This window comes from Plecotus auritus, assembly GCF_963455305.1.
Source record: "Plecotus auritus genome assembly, chromosome: 7".
In the NCBI taxonomy this organism is placed as follows: Eukaryota; Metazoa; Chordata; class Mammalia; order Chiroptera; family Vespertilionidae; genus Plecotus; species Plecotus auritus.
Genome location: NC_137774.1, coordinates 61,083,196 through 61,107,217, shown reverse-complemented (window position 1 = coordinate 61,107,217; position 24,022 = coordinate 61,083,196). Strand labels below are relative to the sequence as shown.

Genomic DNA, 24,022 nt, shown 5'->3' with positions numbered 1-24,022 from the left:
CGGTGCACGAAATTCGTGCACGTGGGAGGGAGGTGTCCCTCAGCCCAGCCTGCACCCTTTCCAATCTGGGACCCCTTGAAGGATGTCCGACTGCCCGTTTAGGCCCAATCCTGGTGGGATCAGGCCTAAACGGGCAGTTGGAAATCCCTCTCACAATCCAGGACTGCTGGCTCCCAACTGCTCGCCTGCCTGCCTGCCTGATTGCCCTACCGCTTCTGCCTGCCAGCCTTATCACCCCCTAACCACTCCCCTGCCAGCCTGATTGATGCCTAACTGCTCCCCTGCCAGCCTGTTTGCCCCTAACTGCCCGCCCCTGCAGGCCTGGTCACCCCTAACTGCCCTCCCCTGCAGGCCTGGTCCCCCCCCAACTGCTCTCCCCTGCAGGCCTGGGTCCCCCCCAACTGCCCTTCCCTGCAGGCCTGGTCGCCCCCAACTTCCCTCCTCTGCCGGCTTGGTCACCCCTAACTGCCCTCCTCTGCAGGCTTGATCACCCCCAACTGCCCTCCCTTGCAGGTCTGGTCCCTCCCAACTACCCTCCCCTGCTGGCCTGATCACCCACAACTGCCCTCCCTTGCAGGCCTGTTCTCTCCCAACTGCCCTCCCTTGCAGGCCTGGTCACTCCCAACTGCCCTCCCCTGCTGGCCATCTTGTGGTGGCCATCTTGTGTCCACATGGGGGCAGTATCTTTGACCATATGGGGGCAGCCATCTTGTGTGTTGGAGTGATGCTCAATCTGCATATTACTCTTTTATTAGATAGGATAGAGGCCTGGTGCACGGGTGGGGGCCAGCTGGTTTGCCCTGAAGGGTGTCCTGGATCAGGGTGGGGGTTCCCTTGGGGCGTGAGGTGGCCTGGGCGAGGGGCCTGTGGTAGTTTGCAGGCCGGCCATGCCCCCTGGTGACCCAAGAGAAGGCCCTGGTATCTGGGGTTTATTTATCTTCTACAATTGAAACTTTGTAGCCTGGAGCGGAGCCAAGCCTTCTGCTTGCTCCATGGTGGCAGCCATTTTTTGGGGGATTTATGTATCTTCTATAATTGAAATTTTGTAGCCTTAAGCGGAGGCCTGGGCTGGCCAGGGTGTGCAGAAAGCTTGGCTTCCTCCATCACCGGGGGCAACCCTAGCCTCCTGCTCTTTCCAGCTCCATGGCTGCTGCCATTTCTGTTTGGATTTATGTATCTTCTGTGATTGAAACTTTGTAGCCTTGAGTGGAAGCCTAGGCTGGCAAGGGCAGGCGGAAAGCTTGGCTTCCTCCATTGCCAGGGAAACCCAAGCCTCCCTCCTGCTCTCTGTGGCCATAGCCATCTTGGTTGGGTTTATTTGCATATTCACTCCTGATTGGCTGGTGGGTGTGGCTTGTGGGTGTAGCAGAGTGATGGTTAATTTGCATATTACTCTTTTATTATATAGGATGCTACCCAATAAGTAAAAAAACAAGAAACCCCACAAAATTCTGCCACCCTGAAGTGGCCCCATTAGGATATTGATTGTAAGGTGTTTATTAAGACTCAAAAGGAGTCTTTGACCCTCCCTCCTTTCCTGCCTGAGAGATTTAGACAGAAAAACCTGCTTCTGTAAAGAGATCTTGGAATGCTGGTTTAATTTGAATTAAATATGGTAAACAAAAGGGCTTCAAGCAGGTGCTTGTTAGCCTAACACCCCCATTTCCTATTTTTTCTGAGTCACCAAGTAAAGAATTTTCCCACCATGTTTGTTCTGCTCTTCCTCAGCTACCTGTAAATTGCATATTCTCACTTATGAAATCTAATGCTCTGTCCATTATGTTTCTCCTTTGTCCAAAAATGTCTTATATACTCAGTGTTGCCTCACTGCCTTTGGGATTTTCATGCCTATGTGAATTTCACATGTGCACATATTAAAGTTTGATTTTCTCCTGTTAAAAAATAAAGCTCTGTTTAAAAAATAACAGGTAACTTAAACCTGTTCATATTTAGTATTGGTATGGTGTTTATTCTATTTTTATTTTCTTTTAGTATTTACAGAGGTATACATTGTTTTAATGGTATATTTTATAAATACCCATTTTATATATTTTTATATCTATGAAATTTTTTGAGCCTTAATTTATTCCAACAAATGATCATTTCTAAATAAATATTCCTTGTGTGTATAAAAAAAGCAGTTATCAGTCTTTAATTACTTGATACATCTTTATATATTTCTTTAATTCAGTCTGTTAATTGTTTTTATTCAAATATACAGCACTAATACTTCTTAATTTTAATTTTAAAATTAAATTTATTGGGGTGACATAGGTTTATAAGATGATATAGGTTTCAAGTGTCCATTTATATGATACATCATCTGTATATTGCATTGTGTGCCCACCACCCAAAGTCAAATCATCTTCCATCACCATATATTTGGCCCCCTCTGATAACCACATACTATTGTCTGTGTCTATGAGTTTCAGTTTTATATCCCATATGTGAGTGAGATCATATAGTTCTTAGCTTTTTCTGACTAATTTCACTTAGCATAATATTTTCAAGGTCCATTCATATTGTTGCAAATGGCAATATTTCACCTTTTCTTATGCGTGAGTGGTATTCCATTGTAATAATATACCACATGTTCTTTTCTTAATCATTCATTGAAAACACTTTGTCTCCATGTCTTGGCCACTGTGAATAATGCCTCAATGAACAAATTTTTGAAAAAGGAGCCAAAACATTAAATGGAAAAAAGAAAGCCTCTTCAATAAATGGTGCTGCGAAAATTGGAAAGCCACATGCAAAAGAATAAAACTAGACTACAGTTTATCCATGTACAAAAGTTAATTCAAAATACATCAAACACCCAGGTGTAAGGACTCAAACAATAAATTACATGGAAGAAAACATAGGTACTAAATTTTTGGACCTTGGTGTTAGAGAACATTCTGAAAGTCAAGGAAGTAAAGGCAAAAGTAAATGAATGGGACTATATCAAACTAAAAAGCTTCTGCACATCACAAGAAACTGCCATCAAAACACAAAGGCAACCAACAGAATGGGAGAAGATATTTGCAAAAACAGCTCCCACAAAGGTGTAATATCCAAAATATATAAAGAACTCATACAATTCAACAGTAATGATTTTTAAAGTCCATTTTCTATCACAGTGAGAGAGAATAATTTTTTATTTTTAACTTTTATTTCAATTCTTTAAAATTTAATTTATTGGGGTGACATTGGTTAAAAATTATATAGGTTTAAAATGTACAATTTTATGACACATCATCTGTATATTGCATTGAAACAAATGAGAATGATAATACAATATATCAAAACTTTTGGGATGCAGCACTCCCAGTAATATGAGGGAAGTTTATATCATTACAGGGCTACTTAAGAAACAAGGAAAAATCTCAAGTAAACAACCTAACATTACATCTTGAACTAGATAAAGAAGAACAAAAGCAGCCCAAAGTCAGCAGAAGAAAAGAAATATAAAAATTAGAGGAGAATTAAATGAAATAGAGAACAGAATCTATACAAAAAATTAATGCAATCAAGGTCAGTTTCTTTGAAAAGATTCATAAAATTGAGAGAAGCATGCTTATAAGTTACTACTACAATCATGAATTTGTCTGTTTTGCCTTGAACCCCCCCCTCCTTTTATACATTTTGAGTCCATATTTTTGGACACCTAACATTTTTAACTATGTCTTTTTTTTCTTTATTGATTAAGGTATTACATATGTGTCCTTATCCCCCCATTGCTCCCTACCCCCCATGCATGCCCTCCCCCCTACCCCCGGTGTCTGTGTCTATTGGTTAGGCTTATATGCATGTCTACAAGTCCTTTGGTTGATCTCTCCCCCTGACCCCCGCCCTCCCCTACCTTCCCTCTGAGGTTTGACAGTCTGATCGATGCTTCTCTGTCTCTGGATCTGTTTTTGTTCATCAGTTTATGTTGTTCATTATACTCTACAAATGAGTGAGATCATGTGATATTTATCTTTCTCTGACTGGCTTGTTCTGCTTAGCATAATGGTTTCCAGGTCCATCCATGCTGTTGCAAATGGTAAGAATTCCTTATTTTTTACCACAGCATAGTATTCCATTGTGTAGATGGAATCCACTCATCTGCTGATGGGCACTTAGGCTGTTTCCAAATCTTAGCTATTGTAAATTGTGCTGCTATGAAAATAGGGTGCATATATCCTTTCTGATTGGTGTTTCTAGTTTCTTGGGATATATTCCTAGAAGTGGGATCACTGGGTCAAATGGGAGTTCCATTTTCAGTCTTTTGAGGAAACTCCATACTGTTCTCCACAGTGGCTGCACAAGTCTGCATTCCCACCAGCAGTGCACGAGGGTTCCTTTTTCTCCACATCCTCTCCAGCACTTGTCATTTGTTGATTTGTTGATCATAGCCATTCTGACAGGTGTGAGATGGTACTTCATTGCCATTTTGATTTGCATCTCTCGGATGATTAGTGACTTTGAGTATGTTTTCATATATCTCTTGACCTTCCTTATGTCCTCTTTCGAAAAGTATCTATTTAGATCCGTAGCCCATTTTTTGATTGGGTTGTTTATCTTCCTTTTGTTAAGTTGTATGAGTTCCCTGTAAATGTTGGAGATTAAACCCTTATCGGTGATAACATTGAGAAATATTTTCTCCCATGCTGTGGGCTTTCTTGTTTTTTTGTTGATGGTTTCTTTTGCTGTACAGAAGCTTTTTATTTTGATGTAGTCCCATTTTTTTATTTTCTCTTTAGTTTCCATTGCCCTAGGAGCTGTATCTCTATCTCTATCATCTCTATCTCCATCTATCTCTATCCTATCCATCATCTATGTATGTATTATCTATCTAGCATTTATCTATCTTTCATCTTATATATCTGAATTTTTCCAGCTTCCCTTCCATGTCTCCCACCCACCTGCCTGGTTACCACCTCCCTTGGGGCAAAATTCAGTGATTAGGAACACACTTACCTTTCTGATATTTTCAATGAGGCTAATGCCATCAATTAATACAACTCCAGAGCTTATGGTCTCATCTCCAGTTAACATTTTCAATGTAGTGGTTTTTCCGGCTCCATTTAATCCAAGTAATCCAAAGCATTCAGAATTTTTTACGACAAGGGAGACATTTCTTACAGCCTTTACAACTGGACACTTATAATAAGTCTGAAAACATTAAAAAAATCACATGTACTGAAGCACTGATTGTGGGTCACCCACAATTATAACTGCCACCTGTTGACAGTTTCTCAGGAGCACTTTCCCTTTCAGCCATCTGTTTTACCGGGATATGCATAGACCCCACAGCAGCCCAATGAATTAGTCCAATACATTCTTGGCAGGGACAAAGCTCAGGAAAATATTGTCACTGAATGACTTTACCTTCACAAGTTCTTTGAGAAGCAGTGGGCTCTTCTTCAATTTAGGAGGCTGTGCCAAGATTTTCCTCCTTTCATTTTCTACATTTTCATCCATATATTCGTTGACTACATGCATGGACACTATAGCCTATATTTTCAAAACAAGGACCACAGATGTGAATACATTTTAGAGACCTTGTATAAACTGAGTGGCATTTTGAAAGCTGACCTGAAGGAGTAATTTCAAAGATGCCAGAAAATATTGGACTAATTTTCAATAGCCTTCCTACCAATTTCCTAAATTCTTATGAACAAATTTATTCTTGATTTGCTTACTTTTGTAAACTATAGAATGAAAAAGGTTTTCTACCACTGAGAGGAAGCAGCATGTTCTTGCCAGTAAAATGGACACATCATGGAAAACAAAAGCCACATCAATATTGTTATTGTCTAGTACCATTTGTTACAACTAAAATATGTTCATGAGACCATGGGAACCAAGAGAGGAGAAAATGGCCTCTTTCTTTTTGAGGGAAGGCTGAGTTGAATACAAAGAACTATTAAGAGAGTGAACACAGTGTGGGGATAAGAAGAAAGGCCACCATCAGCAATGGGAACTTAGTAAAAGATGCAAGAATGAAATAATTCAGCGAGTCTTGTAGTAGCAGAATAAGAAGAAGTTAGGAAAATTCCTGGGCAAGTGGAATGGGGAAAGTGAGACAGGAAAATTAAATAAGGTTAAACAGTTTGGGCAACTTACAGCCAGTCTATGAATTGCAAGACCTTATCTTCCCTCACCAAGGACACTGGAGAGCAAATGGCTCATAAACAGAGAATACAGAGCTTAAATCACCCTGGCCTGGGATAATAGAGGACAAAGCCACTATTAATGCCATGTGTGTCCGCTAAATCTAGGGACAGATGAAGTTGGGTAACAAATAACAAAAAGCCCATTAAAGCCACACAGACCTTTGGTCTAGTAAAATAGACCAAAGAATAATCCAAAACTCCCATCTACACTCATTTTGATGCATCAGCATATTAGAAATGCACCTGGAAAGCTGATGAATATTCCGCTGAAACCCTCCCCTAAGATTTTTACCTGAAGAAAAAAGGATAAAAAGCCCCCAGGATAAGCCCTCAGGACAAAGACTCACTCTAGAACATGATCATGCCCTTTCCCAGGCATGAACTTGTTATTTCTAAGGGGCCCCATGAGACTCACAACCAGGGGAGCCCTGGGCAGTGGCAACTCTACCCAGGCTCACTCCCTGGTCCTATCTCCAAGGCCCCCCTTTTCTCCGACATCCCAGTGAGCCAAAGCAGCCCTGCCCAGGCTCACTTCCGTCACTGTGGCTTCATTCCTGGTGAGCTGACCGCCCAGGCTCACTTCCGTCACTGTGGCTTCATTCCTGGTGAGCTGACCGCCCAGGCTCACTTCCGTCACTGTGGCTTCATTCCTGGTGAGCTGACCGCCCAGGCTCACTTCCGTCACTGTGGCTTCATTCCTGGTGAGCTGACCGCCCAGGCTCACTTCCGTCACTGTGGCTTCATTCCTGGTGAGCTGACCGCCCAGGCTCACTTCCGTCACTGTGGCTTCATTCCTGGTGAGCTGACCCCCAGGCTCACTTCCGTCACTGTGGCTTCATTCCTGGTGAGCTGACCCCCAGGCTCACTTCCGTCACTGTGGCTTCATTCCTGGTGAGCTGACAGCCCCCGCTCACGTCTTTCCTGTAACATTTCTGGAGAGCTGAAACAGCGCTGCCTAGCGCTCTCCTGTTGCTTCTTCTACCCCAATCCCTTCCTTTGTTTCACTGTCCCTAGCTTTAATAAACACACTCTCAGATCCAGCTGGACTCACGGTGTGAAATCTTCTTTACATGAAGTCAAGAACCCACACGCTACAGGCCGGCCAGTCTGGTAACACTGTGGTTAGTAATTCATACTGCTTGAGCAAAAGTTTGTTGATTTGAATTGCCTATTTTTACATCAAGTACTCATTATATTATCCAGCTCCACTCATTGGTTAAGGAGTGGAGCTGGATAATATAATCAGCACAGTAAACATGATAATCAAAAGAATGAGAAGACTGCTTTTTCCAATTTTAAAATTGGTTGTATAAGAGTGGTAAGTGAACATCCTTGTTCTGTTTTCAGTCTTAGGGGGCACATGACATCTTTCGTTATTGTGTTTGCTGTAGGCTTTATATATATATAAGCAGATGCCATCGATCAGGCTGCAATAGCTCCTTTCTTTCCCTAGTTTCTGACACTTTATGTATATGAGTGTGAAATGTGGATATAAACATGTGGGTTTTCTTCTTGACATGTATTAATTCATGGGTAACATTGGTTTTCAAATATTAAACTAGCTTTGTTACATTTATGAAATAAACCTTACTTGTTCATGGTGTATTATTCTTTCTACATATTCCTGGATTCTATCTGTGAATATTTTGTTGAGAATTTGTGTTTCTGTGTTCACAAGTGATATTGGTTTCTTGTACTTTTTCTGATTTTGGTATCAAGTGTAATAATAGTTTCATAAATAGAATTGGAAATGCTCCTACTTCTTCTATATTCTGGAAGAAATTGTGTGGAATTAATGCTATTTGTTTTTTTAAATTTTATTTTTCAATTACAGTTTACATTCAATATTATTTTCTATTAGGTTTAGGGGTACAGGACAGTGGTTAACCAATCATATACTTTACAAAGCATTACCTTGATATTTCCAGTACCTACCTGGCACCATATATGATTATTGCCTATGGTGTACTTTATAAGAATTGATGCTACTTCTTTAATTTTTTGGTAGAATTTATCAGTGAAATTGTCCTGGCGTGGTGTTTTCTTTTTTGGAGGTTTTAAACTATGCACTTTCATGTTGTCTTTACATTGGTTAGTATGTGTTACCTATTTTTAATTTATGGTCACTCTGGCTGGAGGCTTATCACTTTTAATCATTTTTCAAAGAATTAGCTTTTGGTTCTGTTCACTGATTTTTCTTTGTTGTGTTTCTGTTTGAAGTTTCATTTATTTCTTTTCTTATTTTTGTTAAGCTAAATGATTTTTGCTCTGAGTTTATTTTGCTCTCTTTTTTTCCCCTAATTTATTGAGATACAAACTTCAATTATGGAACTGGGACTTTTTTCCATTTCTAATGTTGGTATTTAATACTACAAATGCCCATTGAAACACTGCTTAGGTGCACTCCACAGGTTTTGATATGTTGTATTTTCCTTTCGTTCAGTTTAAAATATTTTCTAATTTCTTCTGCAACTTCCACCTTTACTGATGGGTTCGAGAGAAGTGTGTTGCTTAATTTCCCAATGTTTATAGAGATTTTCCTGTTATATTTCTGTTATTAAATTTCATGGTGATTAGAAAACATACTCTTCATTATTTTAAATCTCTTAAAATTGTGAATGGTGTGTCTTGGTGAATGTTCCATGTGTCCTGCCCTTATTGGGTGCATGCTCTCTAAGTACCAGTTAGATCCAGTTAGTAGTGTTTTGCAGTTCTTTTATTAATTTTCTGTCTCTGTGTTCTATTGATCACTAAAGGAGTAATTGGCTGGTTACCACCACAACTGAATGAGCATATGTTGTTTTGAAGCAGAGGCCCCTATATTTTCTTTATCTGAGGAAGTAGAGGGAGTTCGTAATTGAGAAGAGGGTGCCACGTCTGTAAACTCAGAGTGTTCAGGGAAGCCTGAGGATTTAAGATTGCAGGGTCATTAGCTCAGATGTCTCCATCTTCTAATGGAGGAGGACACCACTCTTCTAACAAGAGGTGTGATCTTGGCAGAGCAGATCTGCCGTGGCTGAGAGTGAGCTTCCTGGAGCTCATCTAATCTGAAGGTTAAACCTTGATCTTAGTACTCAGTTTTCTCTGTCCTTTCACTGCAGGAAGTGGGACCAAAGAGGATCTTGCACTCTCACACTTGGCTTTCAATTTCCTACTAATAATTCTCAGCTTTTCATTCTATGAAGTAAGGAGCTTACCAATAACTCACACTCCCATTGTTCTTTCAGTTGCTATTTCCCTCATTTTTAAAGAATACTTGATTTATCGGATCAGTGATGCTTTCTGTTCCTCTGGTATATAGTCCTAATTGGAATGATAAAAATTTTTACAATTGGACTATTATTTTGTGCCAGCAGTTATTATTATTATTATTTTTTACCACCAGTGATGTGGCTTTCACTAAAACCCTATCTGATTGTGTATTTTCTCAAACCCTTCCTGGTACTAACTGTTGCAGGTGGACTTCTTTTGGTACCAACACCTGTGGTACCAAACACCTGTGGAAGGGAGAAAAAAACCAGGAGTAGGCAAAGGATAGAAATCAAGCTATGATGAAGGTCAAATGACATCCTCAGTTGACCCTGTGGGAAGCCCTGAAGTTGTTTGAGTGGCATTGAGATGAGCAAACATTTTACTTCTGCATCTGCGAGTGACTGGATGCAGATCATCTGGGAAGAGTATAACATTGGGAGAGGAGGCTCTCTGCAGCTAAAGCATCCATGAAGACAATGACAGATGAAGGTGTCTGAAGACAAAACTGAGAAGCAGGAGCACCAACTCCACCGAAGGGGGGTCTGCACAGTGCACTCTACTCTTTGATTTTCTGGGACACATATAGCAGCCACCAGAGAAAATGTTTGATCCTAGCATAAAGTACCAAGAAGTCCTTTTGAAACAAAGTGAAAGACATGTACATGGATTTTAGATAGATTAGATTAGGGATGAAACTTAAAAAAGAAGTTAAGGATAAGTCTCAGATTTCTCTCTTCAACAAATATATAATTGATGGTGTTAATTATTGAAATAGGGAACATTGGGAGGTTTTGTGGCAGTGGAAGAAGAGGAGACTAAAGATGTTAATAAGCAACAATAATGCTCCTACTAAAACACAACATTTACTATTTATTATGTGCTGGACATGTGCCCTTCACAGGTAATTAACCTTCTTAATAACTGTATGAAACAAATCTATTATGACCTTACTTATGTAATGGAAATACGTAGGAAATAGTGGCCAAAAATTGATTAAATTTCATGAAAAATATTAATCTATGCATCCAATAATTTAAATGAATCCCAAGTAGTTTAAACACAAAATGATCAACAAGATGAACAGCCAGCTCCTCATGAATTCTGGGCTCCATATCACAGAGACAGTGGAGTCTGAAGGGCAGTGATGTGGTGTGCTCTCACGGAGGAAGGAAACATCTGTCAGTGAAGATGTAAGATTTTCACTTTTTATAGTTCATGAACTATTTTGTACTTCTCATTGACAGGGGTGACTTTTTCTTATTTTGGAATGTTAAAAAAATGAGATTGAACCTTTGGCTTAGGAAATTCAGTTTACTTTGATATAAGGATACCACGGTTAACCAGACTAGTTTATTAGATAACTATATGAAGATTGAGGCCTTGGCCTAATATAAGTATTACTCCTTTGCTTGGCCATGTTTTCTTCTGTATACAGGAGTAGTGACAAAAAGGGGAAGAATTTAGAAGCCAAATATTCTTATAATTTTACCATGAAATCTCCCTCCATACTCATTATATTTCTTTTTATCACATTTACTTCTAAAGTGTGACATGGTTCAGGGGCTACTGTTCAAGCTTAGGAAAGTCAGGGCAGGAAAAAGTCTCAAAGTAACATTCACATGTTTAATTCTAGGCACCAGGAAATAAATCCTTTCTTTTTCACGTTGCTCAAAACCTTAAATTTATTCTTGTTGGCATATCTTAGACCAGGTATCTTGTTTACAGTAGTAAGATATAATGAGCTTTGGTGTAAAAGTAGGTAGAATAGCACTTTTGACTTGTTATATAGTTCTAGTCATTAGTTAGCAACACATAACAGGCAACTGAAATGCAGGTGGAATGCTAATCATACTAGTCACAACTCCAGTTGGTAGCAAAGGCCATTATGGTCTCAAGATATCCTCCCTCTGAAATGTTAGAGATATGCTGATTCAGAGAGCGTTATGGCCAAAATCTAGAGCCACCCTGACAGAGAATTGGGATGAATGAAGAGAAGTTACAAAGAGACAGATGTAGTGGTTTTCTGTCTCAACAGAAATTATCATATAAACCAGTAGGGATTAAATTACAGAACAACGGACCATTAAATATATATATATATAAATTCTAGACAAAACTCTGGGATTATGTGAAATTGTGAGTGTTATTTACAGCAATAATTAATAATTTGACAAGTAGGGGCTATGATGTCCTATAACCCTACATGATTTTAAAGTCAGTTCATAACTGCAACCAAATACATCTGAAGGTAGTACATGTTCATGTGCTTTCTATCATAGTTAATCCATTACAAATAAATTATTTCCTGGTTGGTAGAGGATTCAAAGCTTAGAGCCTAAGATACAAACTAAGATGAAAGAGTTGTAATTCCAATTAGTACCAGTTAGATCTTGGTATAATTAAATGATACTTTCATCAAATAATAGAGATAGAAATATGCAAGTTAATACTTTCTGGACTAACATTGAGCCTTCTTTGAGTTGTATCAAAAGTCTATGTTACTCACCTTCTTGCCTTTCATGAATATGTTGTACATATTAGACACAATTTTTTGAAAGAGAAAGTTTTTCAATCTCCAGGATGTAGTCTCCAGACAAAAAAGCAAGAGGAGATAAAATAAGCCCAGGACAGCCAATGAAATCAAAAACTTTGCAATCCCATGCTTTCCAAAACTATAGACACTGTTCTTAGTAACTGAGGATAATAAAAGAGACAGCCTTACTTTAAAAAGTGATGCAAAGTCTAAGATGACTCCAAATGTTAAGAAATACAGATTCAAAGTGCATTTTAAGTTAGATTTAGAGAAGTATGGAACATAGGTAGTAATTGTCTTAACACTCTATTTGTCTTATTTGATCTTCCCTGATATTTATAGTTATTATGAAAGTTTGCCTGCCAATAATTTTTCTCTACTTTTTTACCGTAGTCTTGACAGGAGATCACCTTACTACATAGTAAATGTCAAAGGCCGAGCCTTTGTGAGAAGAATGCTTAGTAATTAAATAAAGCAAGCAAAATAAAGGTATTTATGACATATCTAACCATTATTATAGGCCATGCAGAATATCCTTAAAACTCTTATTTAAATACTTGTTTTAGAGTTTGGGGTTTTATACTCAGGAATAGAGTTGCTGGGTCATATGGTAATTATATGCTTAGCTTTTTGAGGAACCACCAAACTTTTCCACAGCAGGTGCAACATTTTATATTCCTACCAGAAATAAATGAGAGTAACAATTTCTTCATATTCTCACCAAACCTTTAATACTTTTCATTTTTCATTACAGCCATCCAAGTGTGTGTGAAGTGGTATGTTTTTTTAGGGAATACATTTGACATGTAATATTATGTAAGTTATAAGCATGTTACTTTGATACTTTATGTATTGTAATGATGGATGATGTAGCAATATTTATCACAATTCATCATTACAGTACAATATTATTGTCTATATTCATTACATAGTCATGCATCACTTATTGACAGGGACGTATATATTCCAAGCAATGTGTCATTAAGCAATTTTGTCATTGTGTGAACATCACAGAGTGCACAAGCCTGGACAGTATAGCCTACTATATGCTAGGGTCTATTGCTCCTAGGATACAAACCTGTGCAGTATGCTGCATGAATGCTGCAGGCAGTTGTAACATAATGGTCACCTACATGCAGCCCTATATTAAATGGAGCTTGGAGGACTAGAAGTTGTTTTGGGTGAGTCAGTGATGTGTAAGTGTAAAGGCCCAGCATATCACTGTACACTCCTTTAGACTTTATAAATGATGTACACTTAGGCTATGCTAAATTTATAAAAAGTATTTTCTTTCTTTAATAATAAAGTAAACTTAACTTACTATAACTTTTTTATTTAAACATTTAAAAATTGTAAAATGCTGACTCTTGTAATATCACTTAGCTTAAACACATTATATAGCTGTATAAAAATATTTTCTCTGTTTATATCCTTATTCTATAAGGATTTTTCTATTTAATTTTAAAATTTTTACTTTTTAAATGTTTCTGTTAAAAACAAAGACATATGATCAATGTTTCTCTCTCGCTCTCCCTCTCTCTCTCTCCCCTTTCTAAAAATCAATGAACATGTCCTCAGGGGAAGATTACAATAATAAACCAAAACACAAACACATACATTAGCTTATGCCTACAGAGGGTTAGGATAATCAATATCACTTTCATATTTCATCTTGTTCCACTTGAAAGTCTTCAGGGGCAATAACACATGGAGAAATCATATACTGTGATAACAATGCCTTCCTCTGGAATATTTTTTTGAGGGTTCTTCTTCTCTTCCTTCTGTAGTTTCCTTTTCTCTTGCCTCTTCTTTAAAAATTTTTTAATTTAAATTTTATCTTGTTAATACTATTGCAGATGTCCCCCATTTCCCCCCTTTGCCTACCTTCACCATGCCTCCATTCCCCCCGTTACCTTGTCCCTCACCACACTATTGTCTGTGTCCATGGTTATGCATTCATTTTCTTTATCTAATCCCTTCACCTTCCTTTCCCCACTTCTCCCCAACCTCCCTTCTGCCATTCTGTTCCAGGCATCCATGTCTCTGGATCTATTTTGTTCTTCATTTTATTTTGTTCATTAGATTCCACACATAAGTGAGATCATGTGATATTTGTCTTTCTCTGACTGGCTTATTTCACTTAGCATGATAGTTTCCAGGTCCCTCCATGCTGTCTCAAAGGGTAAGACTTCCTTCTTTTTTATAGCTGCATTGTATAAATGTGCCATAGCTCTTTTATTCACTCATCTGTTGATGTGCACTTGGGCTATTTCCAGATCTTGGCTATTATAAATAAAATTGCTATGAACATAAGAGTGCACATATTCTTTCTGATGGCTGTTTCAGACTTCTTTGGATATATTCCTAGAAGTAGGTTCACGGGGTCAAATGGCAGTTCCACTTTTAATTTTTTGAGGAAACTCCACACTGTTTTCTAAAGTGGTTGTACCAGTCTGCATTCCCACCAGCAGTGAACTAGGGTTCCCTTTTCTCCACATCCTCGCCAGCACTTGTTGTTTGTTGATTTATTGAGGGTAACCACTCTGACAAGTGTGAGATGGTACCTCATTGTTGTTTTAATATGCACTCTCTGGTAATTAGTGATGTTGCACATCCTTTCATATGCCTATTGGCCATCTGTATGCCCTCTTTGGAGAAGTGTTTATTTAGGCCCTTTGGCCATTTTTTAATTGGGTTGTTTGTCTTTCTTTTGTTGAATTGTATGAGTACTTTATACATTTTGGAAATTAACCCCTTATCATATGTATAATTGGCAAATATGTTCTCCCATACAGTGGGTTCCCTTTTCATTTTTTAAAAAATATGTTTTTATTAATTTCAGAGAGGAAGGGAGAGGGAGAGAGAGATAGAAACATTAGTGATGAGAGAGAATCATTGATAAGCTGCCTTCTGCATGCCCCCTACTGGGGATTGAGCCCACAACCAGGGCATATGCCCTTGACCGGAATAAAACCTGGGACCCTTCAGTCTGCAGGACAACACTCTATCCACTGAGCCTAAGCAGCTAGGGCTTCCTATTTATTTTGATGCTGGTTTCTTTTGCTGAGCAGAAGCATTTTATTTTGATGTAATCCCATTTGTTTATTTTTTCCTTTGTTTCTCTTGCCGTAGGAGATGTATTGGTGAAAACTCTGCTATATGAGATGCCTGATATTTTGTTCCCTATGCTTTCTTCTAGGATTTTTATGATCTCAGGACTTACATTTAGGTCTTTTATCTATTTTGAGTTTATTCTTGTGTATGGTGTAAGTTGGTGATCTAGTTTCATTTTTTTTTGCATGTATCTGTCCAATTTTTCTAACACCATTTATTGAAGACTATCTTTATTCAATTGTATGCTCTTGCCTCTTTTGTTAAATATTAATTGAGCATAATGGCTCGAGTCAATTTCTGAGGTCTCTGTTTTGTGCCATTGATCTGTATGCCTGTTCTTGTGCTAATAGCAGTGGCTGTGTATGCCTGTTCAGTGGCTGTGTAGTATAATCTGATATCTGGTACTGTGAACCCTTCAACTTTGTTCTTCTTTTGCAAGATTGCTCTGACTATTTGGGATCTTTTTTGGTTCCATATGATTATTTTTTATTATGTTTTTTCTAAATCTCTAAAATATGCTTTTGTATTTTAATAGGGATTGCATTGAACTTATAGATTGGTTTGGGTAGTATGGATATTTTAATGATGTTAATTCTACCAATTCATGAACACAGTATATTCTTTCACATGTTTGTATCTTCCTCTATCTCTTTTTTCAATGTTCTGTAGTTTCTGAATACGGGCCTTTTACCTCCTTGATTAAGTTTATTCCTAAGTATCTTAATTTTTTGTTGCAATGGTAAATATGATTGTGTTTTTAATTTTCTCTTTCTGAAAAATCATTATTGGTATATTCAAATGCCAACAATTTCTGGATGTTAATTTTGTATCCTGGTACACTTCTAAATACATTTATTAAATCTAATAGTTTTTCAGTGGAATCTTTAGGGTTTTCTATGTACAATATAATGTCATATACAAATAATGACAGTTTTACTTCCTCTCCAATTTAGACACTTTTTTTATTTTTTCTTCTTGTCTGATCACTGTGATAAAGACTTCAAATACTATGTTGAGTAAGAGTGGTGAAAGCAGACATCCCTGTCTTGTTTGTGTTCTTAGGGGAAATGGTTTTAGTTTTTGCCCATTGAGTAAGATGTTGGCTGTAGGTCTGTCATATATGGTCTTTATTATGTTGAGATATGATCTCTCTATTCCCACTTTGCTGAGAATTTTTATTTAAAAAATTGGGTGTTGAAAAAAATTGGTGTTGGATTTTGTTGAATGATTTTTTATTTGTCTATTTATACAATCAGGTGATTTTTATCTTTCAATTTGGTTATGTGATATATCACATTTATTGATTTGCAATTATTATACCAGCCTGGCAAACCTGGAATAAATTCCACTTGGTCATGTTGTATGATCTTTTTAATGTATTGCGGGATCTGACTTGCTAATATTTTGTTGAGGATTTTTTAAGTTAAATTTACTGGGGTGACATTGGTCAACATGAACATTTAGGTTTTGGGTGTTGGTTTCTATGTTACAAGACTTGTATATTGCATTGTGTGCCCACCACCCAAAGTCAAACCTTCTCCTGTCACCATATATTAAGGACCCCCTTCCCACCCTCCCTATGACAACCACCATACTGCTGTTTGTGTTCATGAATTTCAGTTTTATATTTCATATATGAGTAAAATCATATGGTTCTTAACTTTTTCTGACTTATTTTACTTAACTAATATTCTCAAAGTCCATCCAAGTGGTTGCAAATAGCACTATTTCATCCTTTCTTGTGGCTGAGTAGTATTCCTTTGTGTATGGATCACATCATCTTTATCCAGTCACCTATCGTGGGACACTTTGGTTGTTTCCATATCCTGGCCACTGTGAATAATGATGCAATGGACACAGGGGTGCATATATCTTTGTGAATACATGATTTCAAGTTTTTTTTCGGGTGTATACCCAGGAGAGGGATTGCTGGGTTCTATGGTAGCTCTAGTCTTAATTTTTCGAGGAATCACCAGAGTGCTTTCCACAGTGCTTGTACCAGTCTACATTCCAACCAGCCATGAGTGAGGGTTCCCTCTTTCCACAACCTCTCCAACACTTGTTAGTGCTTGTCTTGTTGATAATGGCCACTCTAACAGGTGTGAGGTGGTATCTCATTGTAGTTTTGATTTGCATTTCCCTAATTGCCAGTGAGGTTAAACATCTTTTCATATGTATCCATTGGCTGTTTATATGTCTTCTAAGGAGAGGTATAGTTTCAGATCCTCTCCCTACTTTTAGATTGGGTTGTTTGTTTAGTGTTGAGTTTTATGAGTTCTTTATTTTGAAAATTAAACCTTTCTCAGAGCTACTCTTTACAAATATCATTTCCTTCTGGTTGGCTGCCTCTTTGTTTTGCTGTCCATTTCTTTTGCTGTGCAAAAGCTTTTAAGTTTGATAGCGTCCCATTCATTTACTTTTGCCTTTACTTTTCTTACCTTTGGGATAAAGTTCATAAAATGTTCTCTATGACCTAGGTCCATAAGTCTGGTATTCATATTTTCTTCTATGTAATTTACTGTTTCAGGTATTATATTTAGGTAGTTGATCCATTTTGAATTAATGTATATGGGGACAAAAATTCATTCATTTGCATGTGGCTTTCCAGTTTCCCAGCACCATTTATTGAAGATACTATCTTTACTCCATTGTGTGTTTCTGGCTCCTTTGTTGAAAATTATCTGTCCATATACATGTGGTTTTAAAGATGGACTCTCTATTATGTTCCATTGATCTGTGTATCTGTGTCTCTGCCGATATCATGCTGTTTTGATTATCGTAGTATAATTTGAAGTCAGGTAGCGTGAGACCTCCAGCTTCATTCTTTTTTCCCCAGGATTGCTTTAGCTATTTAGGGTCTTTTTGGTTCCGTTCAAATCTGATGATTTCTATTTCTTAAAAATATGACGTTGAGATTTTGATGGGGATTGCATTAAATATATATATTGCTTTGGGTAGTAATATGGCCATTTTAACTATGCTGATTCTTCCAGTCCATGAACATGGAATATTTTACCATTTTGTTGTGTCTTTTTCAATCTCTTTTAATAATGCTTTGTAATTTTCAGTATATAGGTCTTTCACATTCTTTGTTAAATTTAATCGTAGGTATTTTATTTTTGGTGCAACTGCAAAAGAAACTGTTGTGTGTGTGTGTGTGTGTGTGTGTGTGTGTGTGTTTTCCATTTCTTTTTCTGAAGTTTTGTTGTTAGTATACAGAAAGGCAATGTATTTTTGCACCTTGATTTGTATCCTGCAACTTTACTGTGTTTTTTTTGGTGGACTCCTTAGCATTTTCTATATGCAGCATCATATCACCTGCAAAGAATGACAGCTTTACTTTTTCCTTCCTAATTTGGATGCCTTTTATTTCTTTCTCTTGCCTTATTGCTCTGGCTAGGACTTCCAGCATTATCCTCCTATCTAATAAAAGAGTAATATGCAAATTGACCATCACTCCAACACACAAGATGGCTGCCCCCATGTGGTCAAAGATGGCTGCCCCCATGTGGATACAAGATGACCACCACAAGATGGCCTGGAGGGGAGGGCAGTTGTGGGCGATCAGGCCAGCAGGGGAGGGCAGTTAGGGGTGACCAGGCCAGCAGGGGAGGGCAGTTGGGGGCAACCAGACCTGCAGGGGAGGGCAGTTGGGGGGATCAGGCCTACAGGGGAGGGCAGTTAGGGGCAATTGGGCTGGCAGGGGAGCAGTTAGGCATCAATCAGGCTGGCAGGGGAGTGGTTAGGAGGTGATCAGGCTGGCAGGCAGAAGCAGTTAGGGGCAATCAGGCAGGCAGGCAACTGAGAGGTTGGGAGCCAGCAGTCCTGGATTGTGAGAGGGCAGTCGGACATCTCTTGAGGGGTCCCAGATTGGAGAGGGTGCAGGCTGGGCTGACGGACAGACACCTTACCCCCTGTGCACGAATTTCATGCACCGGGCCTCTAGTGTTAAATAAGAGTGGTGAGAGTGGATATCTTTGTCTTATTTCTGATCTTAGAGGAAAAGCTTTCAGTTTTTCACCATTGAATATGATAGTAGCTGAGCGTTTATCATATATGGCCTTTATTATGTTGAGGTACTTTCCTTCTATTCCTATTTTATTGAGCATTTTAATAATAAATGGATGTTGTATTTTATCAAATGCTTTTTCTGTATCTGTTGATAAGAACATATGAGTTTTATCATTTCTTTTGTTAATGTGGTGTATTACATTGATTGATTTGTGCATGTTGTGCCCTTGAAATGAACCCCACTTGATTCTGATGTATTATTTTTTTATGTATTGTTGTATTTAATTCGTTAGTATTTTGTTTAGGATTTTGCATCTGTGTTCATCAGAGATATTGGTCTGCAGTTTTTTTTTTTGTATGTTATGTTTGCCAAGTTTTGGTCTCATGGTTATATTGGCCTCAAAAAATGTGTTAGGAAGGATTGCCTGTTCTTCAATTTTGGGGAAGAGTTTGAGAAGGATAGGTTTTAAATCCTCTTTGAACATTTGGTAGAATTCACTGATGAAGCCATCTGGTCCTGGACTTTTATTTTGGGGAGGTTTTTGATGGTTGTTTCAATGTACTCACTGCTGACAGGTCTATTTAGATTTTAGAATTCTTCTAGGAAGGTTATATATTTCTAGAAACTTGTCTATTTCTTTTATTTTATTGAATTTGGTGGCATATAGTCTTTCATATTATTCTAGTACTAGGAGCCCAGTGCGCAATTTGAAATCATGCGGCGCCGCCCACCCTCGAGTCACTGGTCTGGCCCTGCCTCCCTCTCCAGCCCTTGAAGCAGCCGCAGCCGCTGCTGAACAGGCCCTCCCCCTCCTATCTGGTCGACCCATTACAGTGTCCTAGTTAATTAGCATATTTCTCTAATATATATGATGTTTGTGGTAACTTCTCCCCTCTCATTTCTGATTCTATTTATATGGGTCTTTTCTCTTTTATTCCTTAGTGAATCTAGCCAGGAGTTTACCAATTTTATTAATCTTTTCAAATAACCAGCTCATTTTATTAATAATTTGTACAGTCTTTTTGTTTTCTATTTCATTAAATTCTGCTCCAATTCTTATTATTTCATTTTTTTCTGCTGACTTTGGGTTGCTTTGTTCTTCTTTTTCTATATCATTTAGATATAATGTTATGTTATTTACTTGGGATTTATCTTGTTTCTTGAGATAGGTGTATAATGATATAAACTTCCCCCTTATTACTGTGTCCCAGAGGTTTTGATAAATTGTATTGTCATCCTCATTTGTCTCTCTATAACTTTTTTATCTCATCTTTTATTTCTTCTTTGAACCAGCCATTTTTTAGTAGTATGTTTTTTTATCTCCATGTATTTGTGGGTTTCTTTACTTCCTTTTTTGAAGTTGATTTCTAATTTCAAGGAATCCATGGTCAGAGAATATGCTTGGTATAATTTAGATCTTCCTGAATTTTTTGATGCTAGTTCTGGGAGCCAATATATGGTCTATTCTTGAGAATGTTGTATGTGCACTGGAGAAGAATGTATAATCTGATGTTCTGGGATTAAAGGTTCTGTAAATGTCAATTTTGTCCATTTAGTCTAATGTTTCATTTAAGACCGATATTTATTTATTGATTTTCTGTTTGGTTGATCTGTCTAGAGCTGTCAATGGAGTATTAAGGCCTCCAACCATGGTTGTGTCTTTATCTGTTTCTCCCTTTAGTTCTGTGAACAGTTGTTTTATATATTTCAGTGCTCCCTGGTTGGGTGTATATATATTAAGAAGTGTTATCTTTTCTTGATGTAGTGTCCCCTTTATTATCATAAAGTATCCATCTTTATCTCTTGTTATCTTGAAATCTACTTTGTCAGATGTAAGTATGGCTTTTATTTGCTTGGAGAATCATTTTTCGCTCTTTAACTTTGAATCTACCTTTATCTTTCCAGCTTATATGTGTCTCCTGAAGGCAGCATATGTTTGGGTATTGTCTTTTAATCCACTCTTCTACTCTGCACCTCTTTATTGGTGAATTCAGTCCATTGACATTTAGGGTAATTATTGATGTATGAGGATTTTCTATAGCCATTTTATCTTCTGTTTTCAGGTAGTTCTGTGCTTCCATGGGTTCTTTTCCTTTGTGTTTCTGTCTGTTATTTTTATTTGGTGGTACTCCATAGGTCTGTTCCTTTGTTTTCTTTTTTTAAATGCTAAGTGTCCTAGTTTGGGGATTTTTGTGTGTGGCTACCATTAGGTTTATAAAAAATAAAGTTTCATATATACAGTAATTTTTTTTCTTTTGAATGCATCTGATATTCATCTTTCTTTGCCAATTCGGACCATTACACCTGCCCCTTTTATATTTTTGTTGTCACAAATTATCCCTGTTTATCTTGTAAACATTTTGGTGATCTTACTCTTAGTATTGTGAGCTTATGTTCTTTGTTTCAGGTAGAATAGCCCCCTTGAGTATTTCCTGCAGTGAGGATTTGTGGTGATAAAATCCCTCAGCTTCTATATGACTGGGCATGTCTTTATTTCTCCTTCCTATTTAAATGATAATTTTGCTGGATATATTATTCTTGGCTGGTAATTTCTCTCTTTCAGTTGTTTGAATATTTGGTTCCACTCTCTTCTAGATTGTAGAGTTTCTGTTGAGAAGTCAGATGAAATTCTTAAGGGTTTTCTTTTGTGGGTCACTTCCTTCTTTTCCCTGGCAGCTTTGAGAATTTTTTCTTTGTCATTAATTTTTGACAGTTTCAATTCAAAGTGACTTGCAAAGGGCCTCTTTGGATTGAGGTAACTAGGTATTCTGTTTACTTCTTGGATTTAAGGATCTAGTTCTTTCCATAGTTTTGGGAAGTTCTCATCCACTATTTGTTATAATAGACTCTCCATTCCCTGCTCCCTCACTTCCTCTTCCAGAATATTGGAAGAGTAGGCTATTGCTTTCTCTGACGGAGTCATATAATTCTCAAAGCTCTTTCATTTTTCTTTATGCTTCAATCTCACTCTTTGTAATCAAAACAGCCTGGTACTGGCATAAGAACAGATATATAGACCACTGGATCAGAACCAATAAATCTTCTTGCCTCTGTGTCATTTCTAGATTCCTATCCTCAGTATCAGTAATTCTTTCCTCCCTCTGGTTGGCTTAGTTTTTTATGCTCAGTAGTTCACTCTTTTTTTTTTTATTTTAAATAAATCTTTATTCAGATTATTACAATTGTTTCTCCTTTTTCCCCCCATAGCTCCCCTCCACCCGGTTCCCACCCCACCTTCTGCCCTTACCTCCCCCCAACTGTCTTCATCCATAGGTGTATGATTTTTTGTCCAGTCTCTTCCTGAACCCCCAAACCCCTTTCCCCCTGAGAATTATCAGTCCACTCCCTTTCTATGCCCCTGATTCTTTTATATTCACCAGATTATTCTGTTCCTCAGGTTTTTAATTCACTTGATTTTTAGGTTCACTTGTTGATAGATATGTATTTGTTGTTCATAATTTTTATCTTTACTTTTTTCTTCTTTCTCTTCTTTAAGAATACCTTTCAGCATTTCATATAATACTGGTTTGGTGGTGATGAACTCCTTTAGCTTTTTCTTATCTGTGAAGCTCTTTATCTGCCCTTCAATTCTGAATGATAGCTTTGCTGGGTAGAGTAATCTTGGTTGTAGGTTCTTGCTATTCATCACTTTGAAAATTTCTTGCCACTCCTGTCTGACCTGCATAGTTTCTGTTGAGAAATCAGCTGACAGTCGTATGGGTGCTCCCTTGTAGGTAACTGTTTTTCTCTTGTTGCTTTTAAGATTCTCTCTTTGTCTTTTGCTCTTGGCATTTTAATTATGATGTGTCTTGGTGTGGTCCTCTTTGGATTCCTTTTGTTTGGGGTTCTGTGCGCTTCCTGGACTTGTAAGTCTATTTCTTTCACCAGGTGGGGGAAGTTTTCAGTCATTATTTCTTCAAATAGGTTTTCAGTATCTTGCTCTCTCTCTTCTTCTGGCACCCCCATAATTCTGATGTTGGTACGCTTGAAGTTGTCCCAGAGGCTTTTTACACTATCTTCAACCTTTTGGATTTTTTTTTTCTTTTTGCTTTTTCAGTTGAGTGTTTTTTGCTTCTTTGTATTTCAATTCTTTGACTTGATTCTTGTGTTCCTCTAGTCTGTTGTTGGGTCTCTGTATAATATTTTTTATTTCAGTCAGTGTATGTTTAATTTCTAGTTGGTCCTTTTTCATATCTTTGAGGGTCTCATTATATTTATGGGCCTTTTCTAGGATATTCTTGAAAAGCCTTATAACCGTGGTTTTGAATTCTATATCCAGTCGTTTGTTTTCCTCCATTTCTTTTGTTTGTGATCTGATTCTTTGATGCCACATTTTCACTGCTTCCCTGAGTTGGTAGGGTAGATTTGTGTGCTAGGTTTCCTATATGGCTCAGTGCATCGGCCTCCCCAGTTAACCTGAGGTGGACACTCTTGGTGTACCCCTTTGTGGACTGTGTGTACAGCCTTGTTGTGGTTAAGTCTTGATTGTTGTTGGTATCACTGGAAGGAATTGACCTCCAGGCCAGTTGGCTATAAGGATCAGCTGTGTCTGCGCTGGGAGAAGTTCGGTGCTGGAGACAGCCTTATAGGATTAGACTTGCCAAATTGCAAAAGCCTCTGTGCTCAGCTTGGATGGGGTGGAGTCTCAGGGCGGAGCAGACAGTCTTGGCTTCCAGTCAGCTTTGCCCTTGCGCACGTGCGCCTCCAGACCTCTGCCTTCCCCAGCTCCCAAGTCTCCACCCGAGAGTCCAGATTCCCCCCGTAAGAGCGTGGGTCCCCAGGGGCTCGCCTGGAACTGAGGTTCAGTGCAGTCAGAACTGGGGTTCAGTGCAGTCAGGAGCTTCCGACTCCCTTCTGCTAGGGAAAGCCTGTGGCAACCTCCACAGCCTTTGTGCACACTGGCGCATGTGCCTCCAGACCCCTGCCCGCCGGAGTCCTCCGGGTCTTTGAGTCTCCGGTTGCCTTTCT

The 24,022-nt window shown here is 38.2% G+C and overlaps 1 protein-coding gene across 1 annotated transcript in view; it reads right to left on the bottom strand.

Annotated features, from left to right (window-relative positions):
- The window catches only part of LOC308252652 (phospholipid-transporting ATPase ABCA3-like), a gene marked incomplete at both ends in the record, with an annotated part of 430,835 nt that overhangs the window by 30,119 nt on the left and 376,694 nt on the right, over positions 1 to 24,022 (bottom strand). Inside the window, 3 exons of the mRNA XM_080677417.1 lie at positions 4,945 to 5,139; positions 5,356 to 5,481; positions 11,902 to 12,089. Coding sequence (XP_080533543.1) covers positions 4,945 to 5,139; positions 5,356 to 5,481; positions 11,902 to 12,089 — 509 coding nt within the window. The remainder of the gene's footprint in view (positions 1 to 4,944; positions 5,140 to 5,355; positions 5,482 to 11,901; positions 12,090 to 24,022) is intronic.